Source organism: Mustela nigripes, chromosome X (assembly GCF_022355385.1).
Source record: "Mustela nigripes isolate SB6536 chromosome X, MUSNIG.SB6536, whole genome shotgun sequence".
NCBI lineage: Eukaryota > Metazoa > Chordata > Mammalia > Carnivora > Mustelidae > Mustela > Mustela nigripes.
In genome coordinates, this window is record NC_081575.1 from 16581246 (window position 1) to 16605726 (window position 24481).

General features: G+C 42.0%; 1 protein-coding gene across 1 annotated transcript in view; it reads right to left on the bottom strand.

Annotated features, from left to right (window-relative positions):
* HPRT1 (hypoxanthine phosphoribosyltransferase 1) overlaps nt 1–24481 on the bottom strand; it is a 39064-nt gene that overhangs the window by 2625 nt on the left and 11958 nt on the right. The window contains exons 2-6 of the mRNA XM_059385450.1: nt 23483–23589; nt 21030–21213; nt 10388–10453; nt 6935–6952; nt 4428–4510 (exon numbers count right to left, since the gene is read on the bottom strand). Of these exons, the coding sequence (XP_059241433.1) occupies nt 4428–4510; nt 6935–6952; nt 10388–10453; nt 21030–21213; nt 23483–23589 (458 nt within the window). The remainder of the gene's footprint in view (nt 1–4427; nt 4511–6934; nt 6953–10387; nt 10454–21029; nt 21214–23482; nt 23590–24481) is intronic.

The following is a 24481-nucleotide window of genomic DNA, read 5'->3' on the forward strand; positions in this document are numbered from 1 at the left end:
CAGTGTGTTGATAACCTTTATGTATGTTAAGGGCAGTCCCAGTAAAACTTACGATTTTATACCTTCTTAGATAAATATATTTCAAAAGCTGGAAAGGACAGGGGTGCCTGGGTGGCTCAGTCGGTTAGCCCCTGCCTTCAGCTCAGCTCATGATCCTGGGGTCCTGGGATAGAGCCCCTCCCTCCCCCGCATCGTGGTCATCAGGCTAACTGCTCAGTGGGGAGCCTGTTTCTCCATCTGTACCCCACCGCCCCCCTGCTTGTGCTCCCTCTCTCCACTCTGGTCTCCTCTCAAATAGTTAAATAAAATCTTAAAAAAAAAAAAAAAGCTGGGAAGGGCACAAAATGATTTTCAATCTTAGTTACACATCAGACTCGCCTGGGAACTTTAACAAAACAAAACTCAGGTACCCGGGCCACACCCCTGACCGATTACATCAGAATTGCTGGGGATGGAGCACAAACGTGGTTTCTTTTTGTTTTGTTTTGTTTTGTTTTACAATTTGTATAAGTAAATAAACTACAAGGCATACTTCAGAGATCTTGTGGGTATGGTTTCAGAGCACCACAACAAAGCAAGTATCACAGTAAAGGGAGTCAAATGAATGTTTTGGCATAAAAATTATGTTTATGCTACACTGTAGTCTATTAAGTGTGCTATGGCATCACATCTAAAAAAGCACGCATCTTAGAGACATTTTATTGCTAAAAGGCTTTCATCTGAGTTTTCAGAATTCATAATCACTGATCACCACAGCAAATATAAAAATGAAAAAGTTTGAAATATTCCAAGAATTATCAAAATGTGACAGAGAGGGGCGCCCGGCTGGCTCAGCTGGTTTAGCATCAGGCTCCCTGCTCAGTGGAGCCTGCTTCTCCCTCTCCCTCCGCTCCTCCCCCTGCTCATGCTCTCCCTCTCTCTCAAATAAATAAATAATCTTAAAAAAAAAAAGTGACAGGGACGTGAAGTGACCAAATGCTGTTGGAAAACTGGTGCCTACAGACTTGCTTGATGCTGGTTGCCACAGGCCTCTGATCTGTAAAATACACAGTATCTGGGGCGCATGGGTGGCATATATTTGTGGGGGAAAAAAAAAGAAAGGTCTAAACTCAGTTACGTAAGCACAATCCAAAAAAATAAATAAATAAATAAGAAGGGGCGCCTGGGTGGCTCAGTCGTTAAGCCTCTGCCTTCAGCTCAGTTCATGGTCCCAGGGTCCTGGGATCAAGCCCTGCATCAGGCTCCCTGTTTGGCAGGGAGCCTGCTTCTCCCTCTGCCATTCTCCCTGCTTGTGTTCCCTCTCTTGCTGTCTCTCTCTCTCAAGTAAATAAATAAAATTTAAAAAAACCCCCACAGTATTTGCCAAGTGCAATAAAGCAAAAGCACAATAAACTGAACTATGCCTACGTTAAGAGTTACTAAGCAGATAGTCCAACATGAACAGCTTATTCAAATTCTTCATTTTGAAAGAATTATGTAATTTTTGAAATAATAATATAAATAATTACAGGTTGCCGGAAGTCACAGAAATGCGCAGGGCCGTGCCATGTGCCCCCCGCCCAGCCTCCTCCAGTACTAAGAGCTCCCATTAACTGGCAGATCACCACGACCAAGACGCGGGCTCCGGGGAACTGACCTTGTCCAGATCCCACGAGTCTCACACGCATGCATTTGCGTGCGAGTGTGTGTGCTTCTGCACGACTTTATCACACATGCGGGTTCAAGTGACCACCACCGCCTCGGGATGACAGGACGTCCCATCGCACGAGGCTCTATTCACAGTCACGCATCACGTTCACCGCCCTCACCCCCGGTAACCACTCATGTGCTCTCCACTTCTGGCATTTTGTCACTTTAAGAAGGTTGCATAAATGGAATCATATAGGAGGCAACCTTTCGAGATTGGCTTTTTTTTTTTTTTTTTTTTTAAGGAGACTCCACACCTAGCGTGGAGCCCAGCATGTGGCTTGAACCCATGACGCAGAGATCAAGAGTCAGACATTTAACCAACTGAGTCCCCCAGGCACCCCGGACACTGGCTTTGATGAGCACAAGCCCCTTGAGGCTTATCTAGGTTGTCCCGTGTTCCTTCGTACGACTGAGCAGGACTCCATGGAACGCTGCCCTGCGGTCCGTTTCGTCATTCACCCACTGATGGGCACTTTGGTTGATTCCTGTTTGGGCCTATGACAAATGAAGCTGCCGCGAGCTTTCGTGTATGAATCTCCAGGAGGACCTACGTGCTCATTTCTCCGGGACAAATGCAAGTGCTGGAGTCGTACGGCAGCTACGTGCTTAGTTTCTCACAAACGTGACAAGCCGTTTGCCAAGGCAGCCAATCCATCTGACATTCCCACCGATTCACAGTTTTAAAATTTTTAATCGAACTTCTTGGAATACCCAGGTGGCTCAGTTAGGCAACTGCCTCCGACATGGGTCATGATCCTGGGGGTCCTGGGATCGGCTCCCGCGTTCGGCTCCCTGCTCCACGGGGAGCCTACCTTTCCCTCTGCCTGCTCTGCCTGCCGCTCCCCATGCTTGGGCTTTCTCTCTCTCTCTGACAAATGGATAAATAAAATCTTTAAAAAAATATTAAAAAATAAATAAGTAAATTTTAATTGAACTTTTAAAATATTTTTTTATTTGACAGAGATCACAAGCAGGCAGAGAGGTAGGCAGAGAGAGAGAGAAGCAGGCTCCCTGCTGAGCAGAGAGCCTGATGCAGGGCTCGATCCCAGGACCTGAGATCATAACCTGAGCCAAAAGCAGAGGCTTTAACCCACTGAGCCACCCAGGCGCCCCTTAATTGAAATTTTTAAGTTAAAATGCTTATCTAGTCCTTCTTAAGCCTGCATTGAATAAAAAGAACAAGCTGCCAGGCTTACTTTCTATGTATTGAGCACAGGTTACATACACACCACGAACAGATATGTATCTGTGATATTAAAACCGAATGGTGAGGGCGGGATTAAGAAAAAAAGGTTAAGAAAACACTGACTTAGGCCAGCTCCATCACTAAGAAATGAATGACCAAAGCACCCTCTGGGCACTCCACACCTCCAGCAACACAAAAGCCCTCTCTCATGAGGCAGTCTACCTCAATTCCGCAGCCTACTCCAGGAAGGAGGGAAAAAAGACTATCCCGAGGCTACAGAAGTACCCTGTGCCACAGGAGAGACATAAGCAAGTGCAGGCCTGGCTTACAGGAAGCCACTTAGTGCCCCAGAGTGCAATGTGGATAGAGACCCTCTGTCACACCTGTCCTCAATCCACCGAAAGGGACCTACCCACACGGGCGCCAGCTATCAGAGAAGCTTGATAGGACAAACTGCTGACAGACAGTTCACAGAAGGCTCACGCTGATTCAGAGATGCTCGATATGGGATACTTGGACCCTTTAAAAGGGGTTTATCAAAACCAGTTATTCATTTAGGAAAAAAATTAGATTACTATCTGACCCCTACACAAAAATTACAGAGTGGTCAAAGACTTAAAAATAGAAGATGAGGGGTGCCTGGGTGGCTCAGTGGGTTAAAGCCTCTGCCTTCAGCTCAGGTCATGATCTCAGGGTCCTGGGATCAAGTCCTGCATCGGGCTCTCTGCTCAGCAGGGAGCCTGCTTCCCCCTCTGCCTCTCTGCCTGCCTCTCTGCCTACTTGTGATCTCTGTCTATCAAATAAATAAATAAAATCTTAAAAAAAATAGAAGATGAAATTGCAAAAGCCAAAAAACAAATAAACAACAAAAACAAAAAACAATCCCCCAATACCACCTCGGGTGTTACCCTACCAGAACCTTACGGTGGTAAACAAAGCAGGAACTGTGAGCCGGGTGGCCTGGTTCAAGCCTCACCCCACAGTGTGCTGGGCGCTGTGCTGTGCCTCTGGACAATTCCCTATGCCTTGGTGTCCCTATCTGTAAAGTGGGAGCCACAGTGCTCCTTCAGAGTTGTAAGGGGTTCAGCTGTAAACTAGAAACAAAGGTAGAGCTAAGAAAGCAAAAGCCAAACAGCAGAGGCAGGGCCCGGAGGGGAGGTTGGCATACGTCATCACTCAATTCCAGGAGCTCCAGATCCTCAGCACCTACCCCCTCCCTATGACCTCCCCCTAAACCCAGTGTGGGATCCTTGGTCTCAGTTCGTCAAGCAAGCCCCAGTGTTCTACCAGGCTACCCAAGACAAGGTGACATCATTATTAGCATGCTGAAAAACCAAGTGTTAATAATATTAAGCAAAAATATGACTGCAATGAAGGGCTTCATTAACACATGACAAAATTATTTACAAAGCATATTTACTGAGTCTTATTTGAGATCATATTACTTTTTGAAGATAAACAAGTTGAGAACATTTACTCTTACGAGAAGCAATTAATGACTGAAGCCCATTTCAAATGAAGAAAATAGCCCGTCAAAATGTTATACACATACCTTGCGACCTTGACCATCTTTGGATTGTGTTCCTTGACCAAGGAAAGCAAGGTCTGCATTGTTTTGCCAGTGTCAATTATATCCTTTAAAAGAAAAAGACAAGACATTTATTTATGTATTTGTGTGTGAGAGAATGAGAGAGAAAGAACATGAGAGGGGAGGGTCAGAGGGAGAAAGAGACCCCCCGCTGAGCAGGGAGCCTGATGCGGGACTCGACCCTGGGACTCCAGGATCATGACCTGAGCCGAAGGCAGTCGCCCAACCAACTGAGCCACCCAGGTGCCCAAGACAAGACATTTAAAGAGCAAATGAAACTGCATCCTATAAACATGAGACACCGAAACCCCATGGATAAGTATAAGAATGCTATTGTTTTCAGGGTCGCCAACTCTCAGAAGCAGGTGGTTCAAGATGAGAAACACTGCTCCATGCCATCTTTAAAGTCTCCAAATAAGGCTTTACTACATAAAATGACTTTATATTAAAGTGAACCTTAACTACTTAGTCAAAAGTAGGAGACTATTCAAAATAAATACATCTCTAATTGGAAAAATACTGCTTAAACCCTAACCCTAATGTTCTTCAATGAAAACGTGATGGACGGTACAAAGCGGTGCTTCACAAAGTGCGGTCTGGGAGCCGTCAGAAGCATCAGGGCTGGAGACTTGTGAAAAATGCAGAGTTTCGGGCTGCAGTGGCCAGAACTCGGATGGCCCAAGACTCCCGTCCCCTCATGCGCACGCCCAGAATAACCTCCCAACCCCAGCGGGAGCACAACCTGGGAAAATGCTGGAATGGTTAGTGGCCATGTGAGAGGACCACGTGCAAGGACACGAAGTTGGCCTTTAGGAGCTGGGAGCAACCCCTGGCCCGGAGCCAGCAAGAAAACAAGGCCCTTCGTCTTGCAAGCCCAAGAACTAAATTCTGCCAACAACTTAAGTGAACTTGGAAGAGGACCGCGAGCCCTGGGCGAGACAGGAGCCCCAGCCTTACTTCAGCCCCAGGAGCCTGAGCAGAGGACTCTGCTAACCTGGACATGCATTGTTTTCAGCTGTTAAATTTGTGGTCATGTGTTAGGCAGCATTGCCCCAGACAAAATCGATCTGAAGTGGAATTAATGAATTTACATTTAAAAACAAGCAACCAGGGGCGCCTGGGTGGCTCAGTGGGTTAGGCCTCTGCCTTTGGCTCAGGTCATGATCCCAAGGTGCTGGGATTGAGCCCTGCGTCAGGTTCTCTGCTCGGCAAGGAGCCTGCTTCCTCCTCTCTCTCTGCCTGCCTCTCTGCCTACTTGTGATCTCTCTGTCCAATGAATAAATAAAATCTTTAAAAGAAAATCAGCACATACCCTTCCCCCTCCCCCCCAAAAATAAAAAAAAATAAAAATAAAAAAATAAAAACAAGCAACCAGGGGCACTTGGGTGGCTCAGTGGGTTAAAGCCTCTGCCTTCAGCTTAGGTCATGAACCCAGGGTCCTGGGATCGAGCCCCACATCAGGCTCTCTGCTCAGTAGGGAGCCTGTTTCCTCCTCTCTCTCTCTGCCTGCCTCTCTGCCTGCTTGTGATCTCTGTCTGTCAAATCAATCAATCAATCAATCAATCATCTTAAAAACAAGCAACCAACGGAACCTGGGTGGCTCCGTCAGTTAGGCGTCCAACTGCTGATCTCAGCTCAGGCCTTGATCTCAGGGTCAAGTGTTCAAGCCCGGCGATGGGCTCACGCTGGGTGTGAAGTCTACTTAAAATCAAACCAAAAAATCTCTCAAGCAACTAGTTCCCAGGGATATTCATGAACTCGAAGCTTTTGAAGACAGCGTCACCTGTTTAGTTTTTGATCCATAAGCTGAACTTTCTATTAATAAAAATGAATTGGGGGTTACTGGTGCTCTTAAGCCTTAAGACATTTTATATAAAAGAATGAAAACTCATTCTACTGGTGAGAGTATAAAGCAAATGACTCTGTCGAGTCATTTGGCAGGAATGGTAAAACTGAAAAGGGACCCACTCTATGATTCGGTCACTGCCTGCATTTAGAGGGGACTCACAAGGGCACACCGACACTGCAACTTTGCATTTTAGGACAACTGCATGTCTCAAGGTGAACAACCTCAGAACTTAATAGGAGTGAAAATAAGATATAAGAGGTTATGTATAGTGCGGCACCATATATGTTCTTAGATCCCCAAATATGTTTTGCATGTGGATACACACATGTAATAGAAGCATAAAAAAACGCGCACAGGGATGATGTGTATCAACTTTAAAAGAAAGGAAAAACTTTGAAACCCAAAAGAGAGGGTAAAGAAATATACTAGCATTTTCCCATTATCCAATAAAAACAAATTACTAAGTATTTCTTACAAAAAAAACCAATCTTACTCCCTTATAACAACATAAGCCCACAGTTAAAACTGATGACGAGGAATTTATTTTCCGGGATTACCTTTAGGACTGTGCATACTAAGTTAGAAAATCATAAACACTATATTGAAAGTATGTAGAACTTACCTCAACAATCAAGACATTCTAGAAGGAAAAGAAATGAAAATCAGTACAGTCAATCAGTGTTTTCAATTATAACTCACATCATATAACAAACTCATTATCCGAATTCTTGTTTTTAAGATGCTTTCCTATCTCAAAGCCTGATTTAAACAATGGGCCATCTGCTGGGATTTAGTACTCTTTAATGTGAAATTTTCATTGTAGTGGAACTTTTAAAAACAAAATTTGATCTATATAGGTTCATTTTTTTTTTTTTTTAATTCTCACTCCTTTAAACAGAGGTCTAATTTTGGGCAAGTCATGAAGTTTCTCTGGGCCTCAGTTTACCATGTGTTAAATAAGGGATGTGAACTAGTATAGATCTTCCAACTCTAAGGTTCAAGAACTATAATTTGTACTAGAACTCCAAAATCATGCTTTTAATTCACCATACGGAATCCAGTTCAAAACCTGTTTTCTCATTAGACTAAAACTGATCTGTATTTGCTGGGTGTGTTCATATGCTTGGACTCAACTAAAGGAAGGTACCAATGCTTCCTCCCACCATAAACCCTCACCCCAATTTCTACCTCTCAGAATTTTATAGCTGAAAGAGCCCTTACAGAAGAAACCATCTAAGAATCACCACCGAGGTACAGAACAGTCCTATCTGTTCTCATGCTGGTTAGAGGAACAAGGCCCCATTTCAAACACTGGTTATAATCACTGTCACAGGAAGAGTCATGCTATTTTGTGACCTGCTGTTCTCCCTTCTTGGTCACATACCAGCTGTATGAAAATCTTTATGTTCTATATATTCTTCTAAGTCAGTGATTACCACGGTAGGGCACACAAGATCCACAGGGTTGCAAGAAAGAAATGTTAGGCCTTTTTTTAAAAACCTCACCCTGTCTGAGCTGTAATTTTGCATGTATTTTGCAATATGCATAATACTACCACCACAGTCTGTATTATTGTCCCTTTCCTCCTATGACAACTACTTTGTCTCTTTTCAAGATACCGCAATCTCAATCTTTAGTGGAACTGAATTTAATCAATTAATGGGCCAATCATCATTTCATCACCTGCTATGTGATTCTTTCTCAGCATTTTCTCTACCCTCGCTAGCACATCGGAAGGGTAACACTCTCCCACCCTAACTGTGGCTCACTGCCGCAGCAATGTGTACCAGGGGATGGAGTTATAGTTTGAAAACAGCACTGAGGGGTGCCTGGGTGGCTCAGTGGGTTAAAGCCTCTGCCTTCGGCTCAAGTCATGATCTCAGGGTCCTGGGATCAAGCCCAGCATCGGGCTCTTTCTTCAACGGGAAGCCTGCTTCTCCCTCTCTCTCTGCCTCCCTCTCTGCCTGTTTGTGATCTCTGTCAAATAAATAAATAAAATCTTTAAAAAAAGAAAACACTGAATTATGAGACAGAAAACCTGGATTCTAGTCTTGACTCTAATACTAAGTAGCTGCACGATCTTAGGTCATAATCATGGACTTCTAGTAATAGGAGATAGCTTGTACAAATCAATCACAATCCAGAGAGGTTAAATATTTATCTAATACAAAACTATAGTATCTAGAGTATGATCTCAATATATGGTTTTAAGAATAAAGAATGAGAATTTCTACCATTATGGAAAGCTTATTTCATGTCAAATAGCTATATCCTTACTTCATAAATGAAAAAAAGGATGAGCCTCTGAAGTCAGATGATTTGCCTAAAGTCATAAAACTAGCCAAGTGGTAAAGAAGTATTTTCAGAGTCCAAGGTCCATATTCTCAACCACTAACTGGAAAAAAAATTTATGTACGTATGTATCTACATAGAATGTCCCCCCAAAATTGGCTGAAATGGAAAGTCTAAATAACCCACAATCTCACCACTAAGAAATAACTTCATCCAACTTAGACGCCTTGATTTTTTCCACAATAAATGTGCTCTACTGTGACTATCAGGAAAAGAAAATTATTTTCGAAAGAGAACTTTTAAGATCACAAAGCCATGTAGTAGGACAGAGCCATTAGGTGGGAAAGGCAAGATCAAATGAAATCCCAGGAGGCTTTGAAGGCTAGGCCCCTTCCAGCACTAAAAACTGACTATAGGAGTAAGGGCTTTAAATGACTTCTAAATATGGGCAAAGTACGTGGAAAGGGAAGACTCGGTCTGGCAGTGGTACACAGGATGGGCAGGAAGGGGAAAGTCAACAGATGATTATAATTTCTCTTTTGAAGTTTTCAAAAATGTTGAGGAGGACCAGATTAGTCTGGCAGGACCGCCATACGGGACAAGAGGATCTGACACACAAGTGTTGTCTGCTGAAGTTTTCTACTACATACCCAGTCAAGTAAGCTATAAACATTTAAAAGCCAGAGAAAGAAAAGAGCTTTGAGGCCAGAAAGACCTTCATTTAAATTCAAGTTCTACCATTCACTGGCAGCATGGCTTTGGACAAGTCCTTCCAATCTGCTGTCTTAGCTTCCTGATCTGTAAAACAGGGGTAACAGTATCTACGCCTCAAGGGCTTGTTGTGAAACTTTTACGAGATTATACCTTTATAACTGGTGGTGTTTCTACATAAAAAACTAACTGGCAGCTGAAAAAAAACACAGCAATCTATCATTTGTCACTGGTTACTTGGAAATCACTGCACTGCATCTCAAGGCTAATGCTGAAATATCTTAACATCTCTATTATTTCCGCCAATTGCCTATACTGGAACAATCTTGATGTATTTGGAAAACTCTTTTTGAGAGGTCTTAAAATAGTACTATGTTTAAATTTACTGAGTATTCGAACTACCAGAAAAACTGTTTTAAGAGGCCTACATGCATTATCTCACTTAACGTTCTGAATTCTTTGAGGGGACTGCCGTTATGGTCCCCACCTTACAGAGAGGAGACAGAGGGGTTAAATAATTTGCCCAAGTTCACACAGAAAAAGTTGTGAGCTAGCCTCTAAATCAAAGCCGCCCATCTTGGGGCGCCTGGCTGACTCAGTTGGTAAAGCATGCAACTCTTGATCTTGGGGTCATGAATTTGAGCCCCACATTGGGGGTAGAGTTTACCTAAGGGAAAAAAAAAAAGCTGCCCATCTCTAGAACCCACACTTTCACAACTATCACGTGATACCACACTACATGTTTTGTTGTGTGGGTCTACTTTTATAAAGAAGACTGTCTCCCCACTCCCCACCAAAATATATATACTTTTGAAGAATTCTAAATTAGATCACCACAGAGGAAGACAAGGGTACTTTGTAATACAGACTTGAAGTTTAATGTTGGAGTCTGCTGCCTCTTTGCTGTGTGACCTGGAGAAAGACAGCTGAGGTTGATTCCAAGGGTTAAACAGCCCTTGTTTAAGTGCATAAACAACTTGTGAGCTTCCTCTTAGTGATAAAGCAGAGTGTTACTAATTGACTCTTGGCATGAAGTCAAGAGAACTCTTTTCTTCCCCTTCAAGACACATACCTTTCCAGTCAAAGTTGAGAGATCATCTCCACCAATGACTTTGATGTCCCCTGTTGACTGGTCATTCTAGTTTAAAAAAAAAAAAAAGAAGATATGTAAGTATCCATGTATATCCTTTTGTGTACACACACATACACACACACACACATCTCAAATTATCAAATGGGAACTAGAAGATTTAAGAAGTTAGCGATCTAATGTCATCGCATTATGATATTCTAAATGATACACACTGTAAGATATGTTTAAAGAAATGAACGACTAGGTAACTTTCAACTAGAGATTAGTAAAAGCTTGAAAGTTCTAATTGGCCATTACTGATCTGATGCTCCTCAGAGCCCTAAAAATAGGGCACACAACATTTTCCAGTGGGCACTATCTTAACAGCCACCCATCTTCCATCACGGTCATTTCTGAAACATGAAGTTAGTAGCCTGACCGATGTCTGGTTCTGGCCCTGGACCATTCCCATGAATCAAGCAAGTTGTGGGTTCTGGTCTGTATCACACTCAAGCCCTCAAAAGTCTGGCCCAGGCCCATGTCATCTTCAGCATAGTCTGGAAAACCAGGTCTGATCAGCAGTCTTTCAAGGCCTACCTCTCAGGCTCCCAGGTTTCTGCTATCACAGAATCCAGGAGAAACCCGCACAGGAATTTCGAAGGGAAAATACTCCATATGCACCAGCGTGGGTGGTGGTGACAATCATAATTTGGAGCCAACATTGTGCCAGCACAGTAACAGACAAAGAGACCAAGGAACAAAACAGAGCCCCGAAACACACTCAGAAATATCTGAGGATTTAGTATATGATAAAGATGGCATTAGAAGGCAGTAAGGAAAAGATGAATTATTCAACAAAGCAGTTATCTATTTTGGGAATAAAATAAAGTATGATCCCTACCTCACAGCAGACACAGAAATAAATTCCAGATGGATTAAAATCTAAATGTAAAAAATAAAGCCATAAGCAGACTGAGAGAAAATGTAGAAGTAGTATTTTCACATTTCTTAGAAAGGGTAAAAACCTAGGCATATCCTGAACCCAAACTGAAGGAAAAGATCTGTAACAAATAGTCCTTTGTATACCGGGTTCCAAGACTAAGAAGCCAATAGGAAAATGAAAAATGAACGCAAGTAGGCAATTCACGGAAAAAAGGCCAGAACATGGAAATGATATCGATCAGAGAAGCAAACACCAAAACCATGTGGTTCACCCATTCACCCCGGTGAAACTTAATCCTGATGATGTATGTTGACGAAAGTGAGGGGAAACAAGCACTCTTGGTAAGAGAATAATTGGTACAACCTCTTTTTTAAACGATTTTATTTATTTAACTGAGAGAGAGAGAGAGACCGTGAAAGAGGGAACACAATCAGGGGGAGTGGGAGAGGGAGAGGCAGGCCTCCCGCTGAGCAGGGAGCCTGATGCGGGGCTCAATGGGGTGCTGGATCTCAGGACCCCAGGATCATGACCCGAGCCGAAGGCAGACGCCTAACGACTGAGCCACCCAGGCGCCCCAAACTGGTACAACCTCTTTTGAAAATGGCACAGCAATAAGCTATTAAAATCGTAAGCATGTGTGCCATTCGCCCCGGCGATCCCACTTCCAGGAACCAATGCTATAAAAACTCACAAACATGCAAAGGTACGTACAAGGAGGTTCACTGTGTCAACTAGTTATAAAAAAAAGAAAACGGGAGACAAGCAACAAGTCTATTAACAGAACCTATTTATGAGACTGAGGACCTTCAGTAATGGAACCGATTTAAATTTGGTTCACCCACACAAGGCAATATACCACACAGCTATTAAAAAGAATCTGAAATCTTTACACACTGACATGGGCGACAGGAATTAAAAACACCAATTAGCAGAGTAATGTGTTGCCTAAGAAACCACTTTTGCTCAGGATTTTAAACAGCTTTATACCATCAATTACCTCTGATTGTGAAAATGCGGATTACAGGGCTTTTTACTTTTTATTTCCATTCTCGTCATACGCTTCGATACACATGTCCATTTTTTATGGCGTGTCATCTTTGAAAAACACAATCGGGACCAAACTATTCAGTGTTGCAACCTAAACAGATCTAAGTGTGACTTCTGATACGAAAACAAAAATCTAGCATCTTACTCCTCATCTTAAGGAAATTACAGATACCCTTTATTCTAACTAACTTAAAATCCAGGGTTTCAAACACAGGGAAGTGATTAATAGCAAAAACAAAGACAATAACAAAAACAAAAACAACAACAAAAAAAACCCCTAAACCCATATACAAAACCTGGAGCTTTCCATGATCCTTGGGTCATAGTAAATGACATACACTGTGTATCAAAGTATATAGTGACATCTTCTGTAGAAGTTTGGTATTACAGTCCAATTCCCAATGATTTTAAAAAAAAAAAAAAAAAAAAAAAAAAAAGAGAGAGAGAGAGAGAAAGAACTGAAAAGTATGGAGTCACAGAAAAAGCCCTGTGATCCAGAGGCTATGTTGACAGGATAAGAAAAAAGAACTTCAAGCATGCAAGCTTGCATCCAGATCTCCACACTCCTGTTTGTCTCCAAGATTATTAGCTTGAATCTCTTCTGAGGCCTTTTTTTTTTTTTAATGATTTTATTTATTTATTTATGGGGGGGCACAGCAAGGGGAAAAGCAGAGGGAGAGGGAGAAGTAGGCTCCCCACTGAGCAGGGAGTCTGACCTGACGCGGGGCTCGATCCCAGGACCTTGGGATCATGACCTAAGCGAAAGGCAGGCACTTAACTGCTTAACCGACTTAGCCACCCAGGTGTCCCCAGGCGTCCGTCTTCTGAGGCTTCCTGCCACGCGGACCAGTGGAGGCTAATAAAGATTGGCTGAGAAAGACCGCTGCAGCCCACTGTGCTAGAATACAAGTCTGAGTGCCCTTCAGCAGAGGACGACCTCCCTCCGTCCCCAGCGCCCCCTCCCACCTCTCCTGGGTGGGACAAGCTTCCCACTGTCCTCCTGCTTATTACTGAGGGACTCCCATGTGCCCCCATCTTGAAGGAGACGGTGGAGCTGGCCCAGGAGAGGGGAGAGGCCCTGCCGCCCCCACTCTTCTCCCCTCTTCTCTACCGCCCCATCACCCCATTCTTCCCAGCTGGAGAGCCCCAGCTGGCCTGAACTCAGAGGGTCATTGTCAACTATGCAAAATTCCCAAAGAAGCTCTCTGAGCCTACAGCTCTACCCTTAGCATCTCTGTTTCCATTTGGTCTACCTTTTTTTTCTTGTTTAAGTGTTAAGACTGGCAGGAATGATTTCCAGGTTTTTAAATTCAAGTATAATTAACATACAATGTTGTATTAGTTTCCTATGCACACTTACCTTTCTTTTTTGCTTTTGAATATTTTGGGGCGGGGAGAGGCAGAGGGTAGAGGCAGAAGCAAGCCTACTGCCGGCTGGGGACCCCGAGCCAAAGTCAGAAGCGCCACTGACTGAGCCACCCAGGTGCCCCCAATTACCTTGCTTGAGTCTGGGAGAAAAGATGAGAATAGGAAGGAACTTTGCTTATTCCTATTTGTCTATGCCTAGGGATTCTGCGACCCTCCAGGCAACAGGGACCACAACGTGGTTTTGGAAAAGAGGAGAGAGCGCTGTGGGAAAAGACACCAGGCGAGGGCTGAGAAAGGCGGTCCTGGAACAAAGCAATCTCCTCCTGCTGAAGAGAATACAGAGGCCCATCCCCAAAGCTGAGCTCCCACAAGGGCTAGGCTAGGTAGAAGTCTGGGCTTAGCGCCTCGAAGCTTGCTTGATGCGGGTAACCCGAGGCTGTATCTCCGGAGCCCCAGGACGGAGGGACGGGCAGAAGGAATGACATCCCCGGTCCGCCACATCCCAAGCATGCTTTCTCTGCACACCCTCATCGCGACTGTCCTCTGTCCTTTTGCTGTTTTCCTGTAGACCCTGATCAAGTGTCAACAGCAGTGAGAGTATTACAAACACATGCTTTTACAGGTAGACGGCACCTCAGATGAGAAGTGGCAGATACCCAATTTTCTAAAAAGAGATGCAGAGAAAAAGAAGTCTGGAAGGATATACACCCAGGGAGTAATCTATTTACCTGTATTTTATGAGTGTTTTGGAAAGAACATGTTGTTTAAAAAATTATTTTTATCTATTTTATCTATTTATTATATTTATCTATTATCACCAGCTAAAAAAAATGATGCTAATAGTTGAGGGGCGCCTGGCTGGCTCAGTGGGGAAAATGTGTGAGTCCTGATCTTGGGATGTTGAGTGCAAGCCCTATGTTGGGCCTAGCGCTTACTTAAAAAATACAAATAGTGAAGAGAAGGGGCACATCACCCCCATGTTCACAGCAGCAGTGTCCACAATAGCCAAACTGTGGAAGGAGCCGAGATGCCCTTTAACGGGCTGATGGATAAAGATGTGGTCCATATACACTATGGAATATTACACAGCCGTCAGAAAGGATGAATACCCAATTTTTGCATCGACGTGGATGGGACTGGAGGAGATTATGCTGAGGGAAATAAGTCAACAGAGAGAGTCAATTACCATATGGTTTCACTCATATGTGGAACGTACGGAATAACATGGAGGCCATTAGAAGGAAGGGAAAATGAATGGGGGGATCAGAGGAGGAGACGAACCATCAGAGACTGTGGACTCTGAGGAACCAACTGAGAGTCTCAGAAGGGAGGGGGTACAGGGGTGGGGTAACCGGCTGATGGGTACTAAGGGGGGCACGGGTGGTGATGAGCACAGGGTGTTAAACACACTTAATGAATCGCTAAACACTACATCAAAAACTAAAGATGTATGATATGCTGGCTAACTGAACATAAAAAATAAATAAAAAATAATTTTTAAAAAATGATGCTCATAAAGCAGGGCCCTCAGGTCATCTACTGGACCCATGCACTGTCCACTACAGTGGCCCATTAAGCACATGTGCAAATTACAGCTGACCCTTAAACGTCACCGTCACGGGTCTCAACTGCACAGGCCACTTACACATGGATTTTTTTGGATAAATACGAATAGCATGGTCAATGTGTTTTCTCTTCCTTATGGTTTCCTTAATAATATTTCTTTTCTCAAGCTTCCTTTATTGTAAAAATATAGTATATGACGCAAATACAAAATACGTGTTCACTGTTTCTATTATCAGTGAGGCTTCTGGCGAATAGCAGGCTATCAGTAGTTAAATTGTGGGGGAGTCAAAAGTTACACAAAAAGTTGGCGCCCCAACCCCTGTACTGTTCACCACCACAGAAAGTTCTATTGGTCAGCGCTGCTCTAATTAAATCGAAGACACCGTTTAGCACAACATACTGGAAAGAACTGAGTCAGTGGTGGTATTTAATACCTAGAGGTTCGCTTCAGAAGTTACTGCATCCAATCTTCATGCTTTTCATTCCAGGACTGGTTTGGGACTAGGATCTGATAAAATAAACATGTTCAACGGAACTACTTGGCATGGCTTTGTATACAGCAGAGAGGATCAATATGTGCTTCCTGAGTGAATTAATCAATGTCCTTAAATTTCCTAATACAAAATTTCTGGTTCCCAAGACCAAACTTGAACATTACCTTTATTTTCTAAGAAACAGGGTGTTTATATAATACCTCGGCCGACATCAAAGTGAAAACCCACCGGAAATAGCTACAGAGCATACTTTTGACACCAGTTCTGTTAAGGTTTCCTTTTATTAGAGATGGTGCGCATCCCTGTTCCCTCCCATTTAAACTGAACAAATTCTTTCCCCCACACCTGTCTATGGTCTTAATTCAATAAGCAGGAAAGAGACATAAATCGTTCCATTTTATATATATATATGCACACACACGCACGCACACACACACATATATGGGAGGGGGAAGGAGATTAGTTTTACAGAAGATAAGCTTTACTAGTAGTCAACATCCAAGTGGCACATTTACATTTAACTTCAACCGTTTCTAGAGGAAAAAGCAGACCTTAAAGCAAGGACTAAATCCACATGAACGAAAGGTCAGACTGAAAGCTACTGGCCTCTCTTCTTGTAAGAGATACTTCCAGAAACTACTCCAGTACTTTCTGTATTTTTCTTTAACCAAGTTCACTCAAATAGCTACCTTCTTACAAATTACTATTAGGTAATTTATATCTCTGATATATTAAACAGTTCAATCAAGCTACTAACCACGCAACCTCCAAGATCAAGACTGAATTATAGCTCTATGCACCCTGTGACCACAACTGAGGGGAAAAAAAAATCCCACAATGGGCCAGATGAATTGTTTGCAGAGAGAACTTCTGACTAGGAGGGGCACCTAGGTGGCACAGTTAGTTTACTGTGTGACTCTTGTTTTCGGCTCAGGTCAGGATCTCCAGGTCATGAGACCAAGTCCCACCACGCAGGGCTCCATGCTGGGCGTGGAGCCTGCTTGAGATTCTCTCTCTGGGCTCTGCCCCTCTCCACCCTTCCCTCTCAAAAACAAAAACAAAAACAAAAAATAACACTCCTGACTAGTAGAAAATGAAGAAATAAAAGAAAGAACGTATTACAGGGCTCAAGTCAGTTCTAAGTTTTCCCAAATAAGACTCTGAGTTCTGCAGAGTGAAAGAAAGGCGTGGGTTCCAAGCAAAGACCTGTATGATCTTTGGCGAGTCACTTCACCCCTCTGAGCCTCCCTGTTCTCAAATATATGTGGAGATAATAATTCAGAACACAAAAAGTTTTCTGCAAGTTACCAAATTCTAAGATCAATTTCATTTTCATGTAAGCCGCTCTGTCTGGACACACAGTAAATCAGGCTCATTTTCCCTTTGCTTAACGCCCACATGGAAGTATTGCCACAAAACATTTACTTGTCTGGTAATTTTCCCTCCTGAGGCTTCATCTTTTTAATATGAAATAAAATTGGTAAGAAAAAATTTCCTACAAAATTGAACTCACAAGAAAGAAAATGCATTTCTTTCATTTTTCCGAATGTCACAGAGCCTTAGAGACAGAACATCTCATTGTTTAAGATGCACACTCATATTTTAATACCCCTGTAGTCAATATATCACAACTGACATCAACTTACAAAGTAACCAACAGCCTTACAATGTAACCAACAGCGTCTTCTTTCTTAGCAGTACAAAAAACAGAGTTAAGTCTTAACATCAGTGATATCTTAAGAGTTTGAATGAAATACGGTATTTGGAATGCCTGGCAACTTCTCATTGAGGCACTGAGCAAATAAAATCCTACCCAGCTACTCTGATCAGGAGTATGTCAACTATGTGGGGCACCTGGGTGGCTCAGTGGGTTAAGCACCCGCTTTTGGCTCAGGTCATGATCTCAGGGTCTGGGACCAAGTCCCACATTGGGCTCCCTCCTCAGCAGAGTCTGCTTCTCTGCTTTCCTCTGCCATGCCTCCCCTGTTCCTTCTCTCTCTCAAATAAATAAAATATTTTTTAAAAATTATGTAAACTATGACATGTATGTGAAAATTCTTTAAAATATTAGAAATAAAAGTGGTAGTAGAATTCAGGGTGACTTTAATTCCTTCATGTCTTTATTTCCTGTGGTGGTATGCTTTTCTCATTAATAAACATGTATTCTTGGGGCACCTGGGTGGCTCAGTGGGTTAAAGTCTCTGTCTTTGGTTTAGGTCATGATCCCAGGGTCCTGGGATAGAGCCCCATATCAGACTCTCTGCTCAGCAGGGAGCCTGCTTCCTTCTCTCTCTCTCTGCCTGCCTCTCTGCCTACTTGTAATCTCTGTCAAATAAAATTAAAAAAATCTAAAAAAACAAACAAACAAAACACGTATTCTTTAATCAAAAAATGAAATTTTTATTTTGAAGGAAAACTAAATGGGGTGTGTTGATACTATTAGGGCTCTTTATATATTCCAGAAACATTTAATAGTTCATGGAGCATTTCTCTAGGATTAGTACAGATCAGTTAATGTTTAATTCACTATTCTAAACTGGGGAAAATCAGCACATGAAACTATACTGACATCCATGTTATTAATGCTGCACAATTTTAAATTTCCATCTTATGATTTTATCCAATTAGGTTGTCTGGTTTTTTATATGTACATGAATATCTTCCATGACAAGCTGATGAATTATTAAATAGGGCAGAAATGTTACTTCAAATCAACAGTAAACATACGAATTTAATTTCTACTGTTTAGTAGTAAGTCCACACAGAATTTCACATAAAACAGACAGATAATATTTTTCTCTATGTAAAAACTAACTAAAAACTTGCTTGGCTTATGTTTAAGATTTCACTTTTTTTATCAGCTGAGGAGTGCAGCTTAATAATCCTCTAAAATCTAAAACTAATAGAAAAAACCTAACAGTAGAAAATGGCATTACAGGGTCAAACTGTTTCTACAGCTTCAATTTATTCTTGTAAGAATAAATTTTTTTTAAGATTTTTAAAAATTTATTTGATAGACAGAGCTCACAAGTAGGCAGAGAAGCAGGCAGAGAGAGAGGGAGGAAGCAGGCTCCCTCCTGAGCAGAGAGCCTGATGTGGGGCTCGATCCCAGGACCCTGGGATCATGACCGGAGCTGAAGGCAGAGGCCTAACTCGCTGAGCCACCCAGGCGCCCCTAAAATACTTTTAAAAAGAAAATACTAAGATTAAACTCCCCTCATTTTTTTTTACAAGTTTTCTTTTCAAAGAATAAACATTCTATGCATATCCCAGAAGAAAGGAAATCCAAGAAATAAAGTAACAAAACTGATTTTCATGTGTGTATGGTGTGGAGGGGGGAACTTATGGAGATCAAAAAAAGAAATCATACCACAGTCTGAAAATACATGTTTTGACTCTAAGCCAACAAGGCACAAAGGCTGGGTACCTACACCTGCCAGCAGCTACTACTGGCTAGAATTAAATCTTAGTGTAAACCAGCTCACTCACTCGCTCACTAACTTCTGGTGAGAGGAAATCCAAACCCTGTATTTAAACAATTCTCTAATTCATTTTAGACCCCATCAAGTGACACGGAGCTTGTGAGTATGAAGCAATGTCATGGTATATGAGCACAGTGGGGCTCAAGCGGAAAGGGAAAATGTCTTCAGTGGTTCTCCAGTGACCCGTAGGACTGACAAAAAACGTGGAAAAGGTCAAACACTTGGGTCAAATAGATGATTAACTGGGAGAATGAGGTTGAAAGTTAATGTAGATAAGTGGTCTTATTCTCAGGGAAAACATAAACAGAAGGCCACTTTCTACAGGGAAGCAGGACACAGATTCATGAAACCGCAAACAGCAGACATTTATTCTAATCTTTGAAGAAGGCAAGAGAAACCCCACTTTGAAGGAAAACAGTAACTCAAGCAACCAGAAGCAAACCACAGCACGAACTCAAAAAAATCAAACATCCACGTGACCAAAGAAAACTACGAATGATGAAATCCACGTGTATAGATCACCGATTCTGGCTCATCCCAGGGCCAATACCGCTCATTATGTCAGTATCGTGAAGCATCTGAGCCGGAGGGACGCGGGCAGGGGGACCCGAACCCCCTCCTGCTGCCTTTCTAGGAAACAACCACGGACCCACCTTCTTTATCAGACTCGGCTGCAAATGACTTACTGCTCCCCACCAAACCAATCCAGCGCCACAGAAGCTATCTGCCAATGGTAAGTATAATTGCACTGCTGGGTATTAACCCCAAAGATACAGAGGTAGGGAAAAGAAGGCCATCTGTACCCCAATGTTCATAGCAGCAATGGCCACAGTCGCCAAACTATGGAAAGAGCCAAGATGCCCTTCAACAGACAAATGCATAAGGAAGATGTGGGCTGTATATACAATGGAATATTACGCAGCCATCAGAAAGGATGAATACCCAACTTCTGTATCAACATGGACGGGACTGGAGGAGATTATGCTGAGTGAAATAAGTCAAGCAGTGTGAGAGTCAATTATCATATGGTATCACTTACTTGTGGAGCATAAGAAATAACACGGAGGACATTAGGAGAAGGACAGGAGAAGGGAGTTGGGGGAAATCGGAGGGGGAGACAAACCATGAGAGACTGTGGACTCTAAGAAACAAACTGAGGGTTTTGGAGGGGAGGGGAGTGGGTAGTTGGGTGAGCCTGGTGCTGGGTATTAAGAGGGGCACATATTGCATGGAGCACTGGGTGTGGTGCTCCCAACAATGAATCTTGGAACACTGAGAAAAAGAAAAGAAAAGAAAAAAGAAAAAAAATCTCCCAGGTCCCAAGGGCAACTCCTCAAAAGCGGTTTTCAAAAAATCCAAGAAACAAAACCAAACCAAAAGCTCTTTAAAATAAGTGGATAGCCTACAGGGTGACTAGTTTGAAAAAGATAATATTCACCTGGATATAAAATAGTAGAGAAGATACTAGAAAATCTCACTGTAACCAAGAGAAATGAATATGTAACTTTAAGTTTGTAGAGCTTCAAAAGCATACAGTAAAACCTACCGTTGCCATGCTTTTCAAAAAACATGCATACATTTATGTATATGTACATGTATGTATATAAACATGTATATGTACATATATGTATATAAAATGATAGGTATATAATACACATATATACACATACACATTTTTAAATTTTATTTAAATTTTAGTTAACACACAATATGACATTGGTTTCAGGAGTAGATATACTTACACAGTAGCTCTTCAGTCTGATGAAATCTACAGTCATGGGAATAGATCCATCACTATTTCTGTTCAGTGCTTTGATATAATCCAGCAGGTCAGCAAAGAATTTATAACCTCCCTTGAGCACACAGAGGGCCACGATGTGATGCCCTCCCATCTCCTTCATCACGTCTCGCGCAAGCCGCTCGGTCCTACAGAAATAAAATCAGGGATTTAAGAGAAATTAACTTAAAAAAAATTTTTTTAATTATTAGCCCCAGGGGTACAGGTCTTTGAATCGCCAGGTTTACACACTTCACAGCACTCACCATAGCACACACCTTCCCCAATGTCCGTAACCACCCCCCACTGCCCTCTCCCTACCTCCCCCCCCCCGCCCCCCTTAGTTTGTTTTGTGAGATTAAGAGTCTCTTATGGTTTGTCTCCCTCCCCATCCTATCTTGTTTTATTTATTCCTTTCCTACCCACCAAACGCCCTACATTGCCTCTCAACTTCCTCATATCAGGGAGATCATAAGATAATTGTCTTTCTCTGATTAACTTAAGAGAAATTAACTTTAAAAAATATATTTAGCTTTATAATAAACATCTCCCTTAGGCATTAAACCTCCACAAAACACATCCTTTGCCCCTCAGGAGTTATACTCTTGCTTCAAAAAAGTGAAAAAAAAAAAACTTAAAAATCTTCAAAAAACATACACACTGTAACACCTAACATAAATGATTAAAATACCATTTCCACCTATCAGACTGACAATTCTGACTAAATAAAATTTCCCTGATAATAGAGATATTGTTAGAGATTGTAAAAAAGAAAAGAGAGAGAGAGAGAGCACTCTCATATAACACTAGGAGTAAAAATTACAGTAACTTTTTGGGATAACCTGGCAGTATGAAAATATTCAATAAATACCTTCCCCCTAACCCAGAATTTCCCCATGGATCAAGCCAAAGCAAGTGCCCAAACATGTGTAAGAGGATGTTTCCTTCTAGTGTGGTCTGTAAAAGCAAAATAGTGGAGACATCTTGCATGTCCATCAATAAAGGACGGCTTAAATCAATTACAGTACAGTCAGAAAATGGACTGTTACGCAACTTTCAAGATACTCGATATAGCTCTAAGTATACTAACATGAAAAAATGTTCAATAAATTTCAGACCTGTATGATAGCACATTCCTATGTGTTAAAATGAAACACAGCTGATGCCTGAACAACACAGGTTTGAACTGCCCAAGTCCCCTTATACAGGGATTTTTCAAAAATAAATACAGTACTATCAGTGTATTTTCTCTTCCTTATTATCTTCTTAAAAACATATTCTTGGGGCACCTGGGTGGCTCAGTGGGTTAAAGCCTCTGCCTTCAGGGACGCCTGGGTGGCTCAGTTGGTTAAGATGCTGCCTTCGGCTCAGGTCATGATCCCAGGGTCCTGGGATTGGAGTCCCACATTGGGCTCCTTGCTCAGCGGGGAGCCTGCTTCTCTCTCTGCCTCTGCCTGCCACTCTGCCTGCTTGTGTTCTCCCTCTCTCTCTCTGACAAATAAATAAATAAAATCTTTAAAAAAAAAAAAAAGCCTCTGCCTTCAGCTCGGGTTATGATCCTGGGGTCCTGGGATCGAGCCACACATTGGGCTCTCTGCTCCGTGGGGAGCCTTCTTCCTCCTCTCTCTCTACCTACTTGTGATCTCTGTCAAATAAATAAATAAAATATTTAATAAAAAATATTCTTTTCTCTAGCTTACTTGATTGTAAGAATATATATATAACATATAAAGTATGTGTTAATCAACTTTATGTTATCGGTGAGCTTTCTGGTCCACAGGTGGCTACTAGTAAGTAAAGTTTTGGGGCGAGTCAAGAGTTTACTGCACGTACATTCGTCTACAGTGTATGTGCATAACCTGTGTGTAGGCAAGGACTGTGCATGGGGCGCTGAGAGGAGAGAACCCTGTTCTTCTCATTCATAGCCTCAATCCTTAGAATATTTTGCAAAACACATGTATTGATACTGTGATCTGAAAATCAAAAACGAACTGGCCAGACACACAGGGCAAGCATTTAAATACCAAGTTAGGTATTTCATGGCAATTCAGTTAAGGAGCGATTTGCAAGCTAGATGCACAGGCGAATCAACCTAGGACCTCCCCTTCCTGTGATTTAGCCCCACCCCATCGCCCTGCTCAAGGTTGAGTAATCAAAGACTGGAGTTCACTCCTCCAATCTCCCTTTGCTGTTTACTTTGTTCTACTCCATACAGACTCCCAGCATACCATGACTTACTCTGGGTAATCAGTAAGCTCTCCTTGGACCTCGTTTGTAAAGAGGGCTCTAAAATAGAAAACATCTTTTACTTGACACGCTGGCCTAGTTTATGTTCAAATATCAACTACTTAAAACAGTTGCTGACACTTGAAATTACTGTAAGAAAAAAGAAAACCCAAAATTGAAGATCTTACTAACCTGTCCATAATTAGTCCATGAGGAATAAACACCTTTTCCAAATCCTCAGCGTAATGATGAGGTATACAGAATAAATCTAGGTCATAACCTGGTTCATCATCACTAATCTGAAAAAGAAATAGGACTATTTCAGTGGCAGCATTACAAGATTGACCTCAGATATTAAAAAACCGTAGCTTGAAAGAGAAATTCAGGTATGACAAATCGAGAACTTTCTTTAACTTTGTAGGTATGATTATGAATTAGAGTTATACATAAGAAACAAACTGTATGCTTTAGAGATGAACAGTTGAGACTGGAGACATAAAATGACAGGATATGAACTTTCCTTCAGTTCAGCAACAAGAAAACAAAACACTTTAAAGAGTGAAGACAAATGTGGCAAAATCATGGTAACATTTTAAACTGGGGTGATGAGCATATGGGGGTTCATTATTCTGTTCTCTCCACTTTTGAGTATGTTTGAGATTTTAGTAAAAAAAAGAAACCTTAAATACACTGTAGAAAAAAATTTTTAACACACTGTAGTCTAACAAGCTAAAATGTCACACTGAACAAAAACTGCTGTTCCCCACCCCAATTCCAAACAGCCTCTCTCACCTCACAGCAGGGGAAAAAAATCACCTAAAAAGCTAAGTGATTTCTTAAGCACCCAAACTCTTAGAAGTCTGAGACTGTTATAATCAATTCATGACGTGCCTTCACAGCAGACACTCCAAGGTTGAGGAGAACCAAGATAAGTGCTAACCTGTCTGCTAAACGTTCAAGTCATGCATATCTCAGAACACAGTCACTACAAAAAGAATGGAAACGGGACATTGGTCACCTCCAGGAGTTTTCCAAGAACACTCTCTATAACAAGCGGTATTCCTTTTATAAATTTTATAAACTGAAATTTAGTTCAGGTTTTGGGAAAAGACAGACCTTGCTAGATCGTGTAGGATAAGAAGATAAATATTCAAGTCCGGCTCATCAGAATGTATCTGCTATTACCTGACA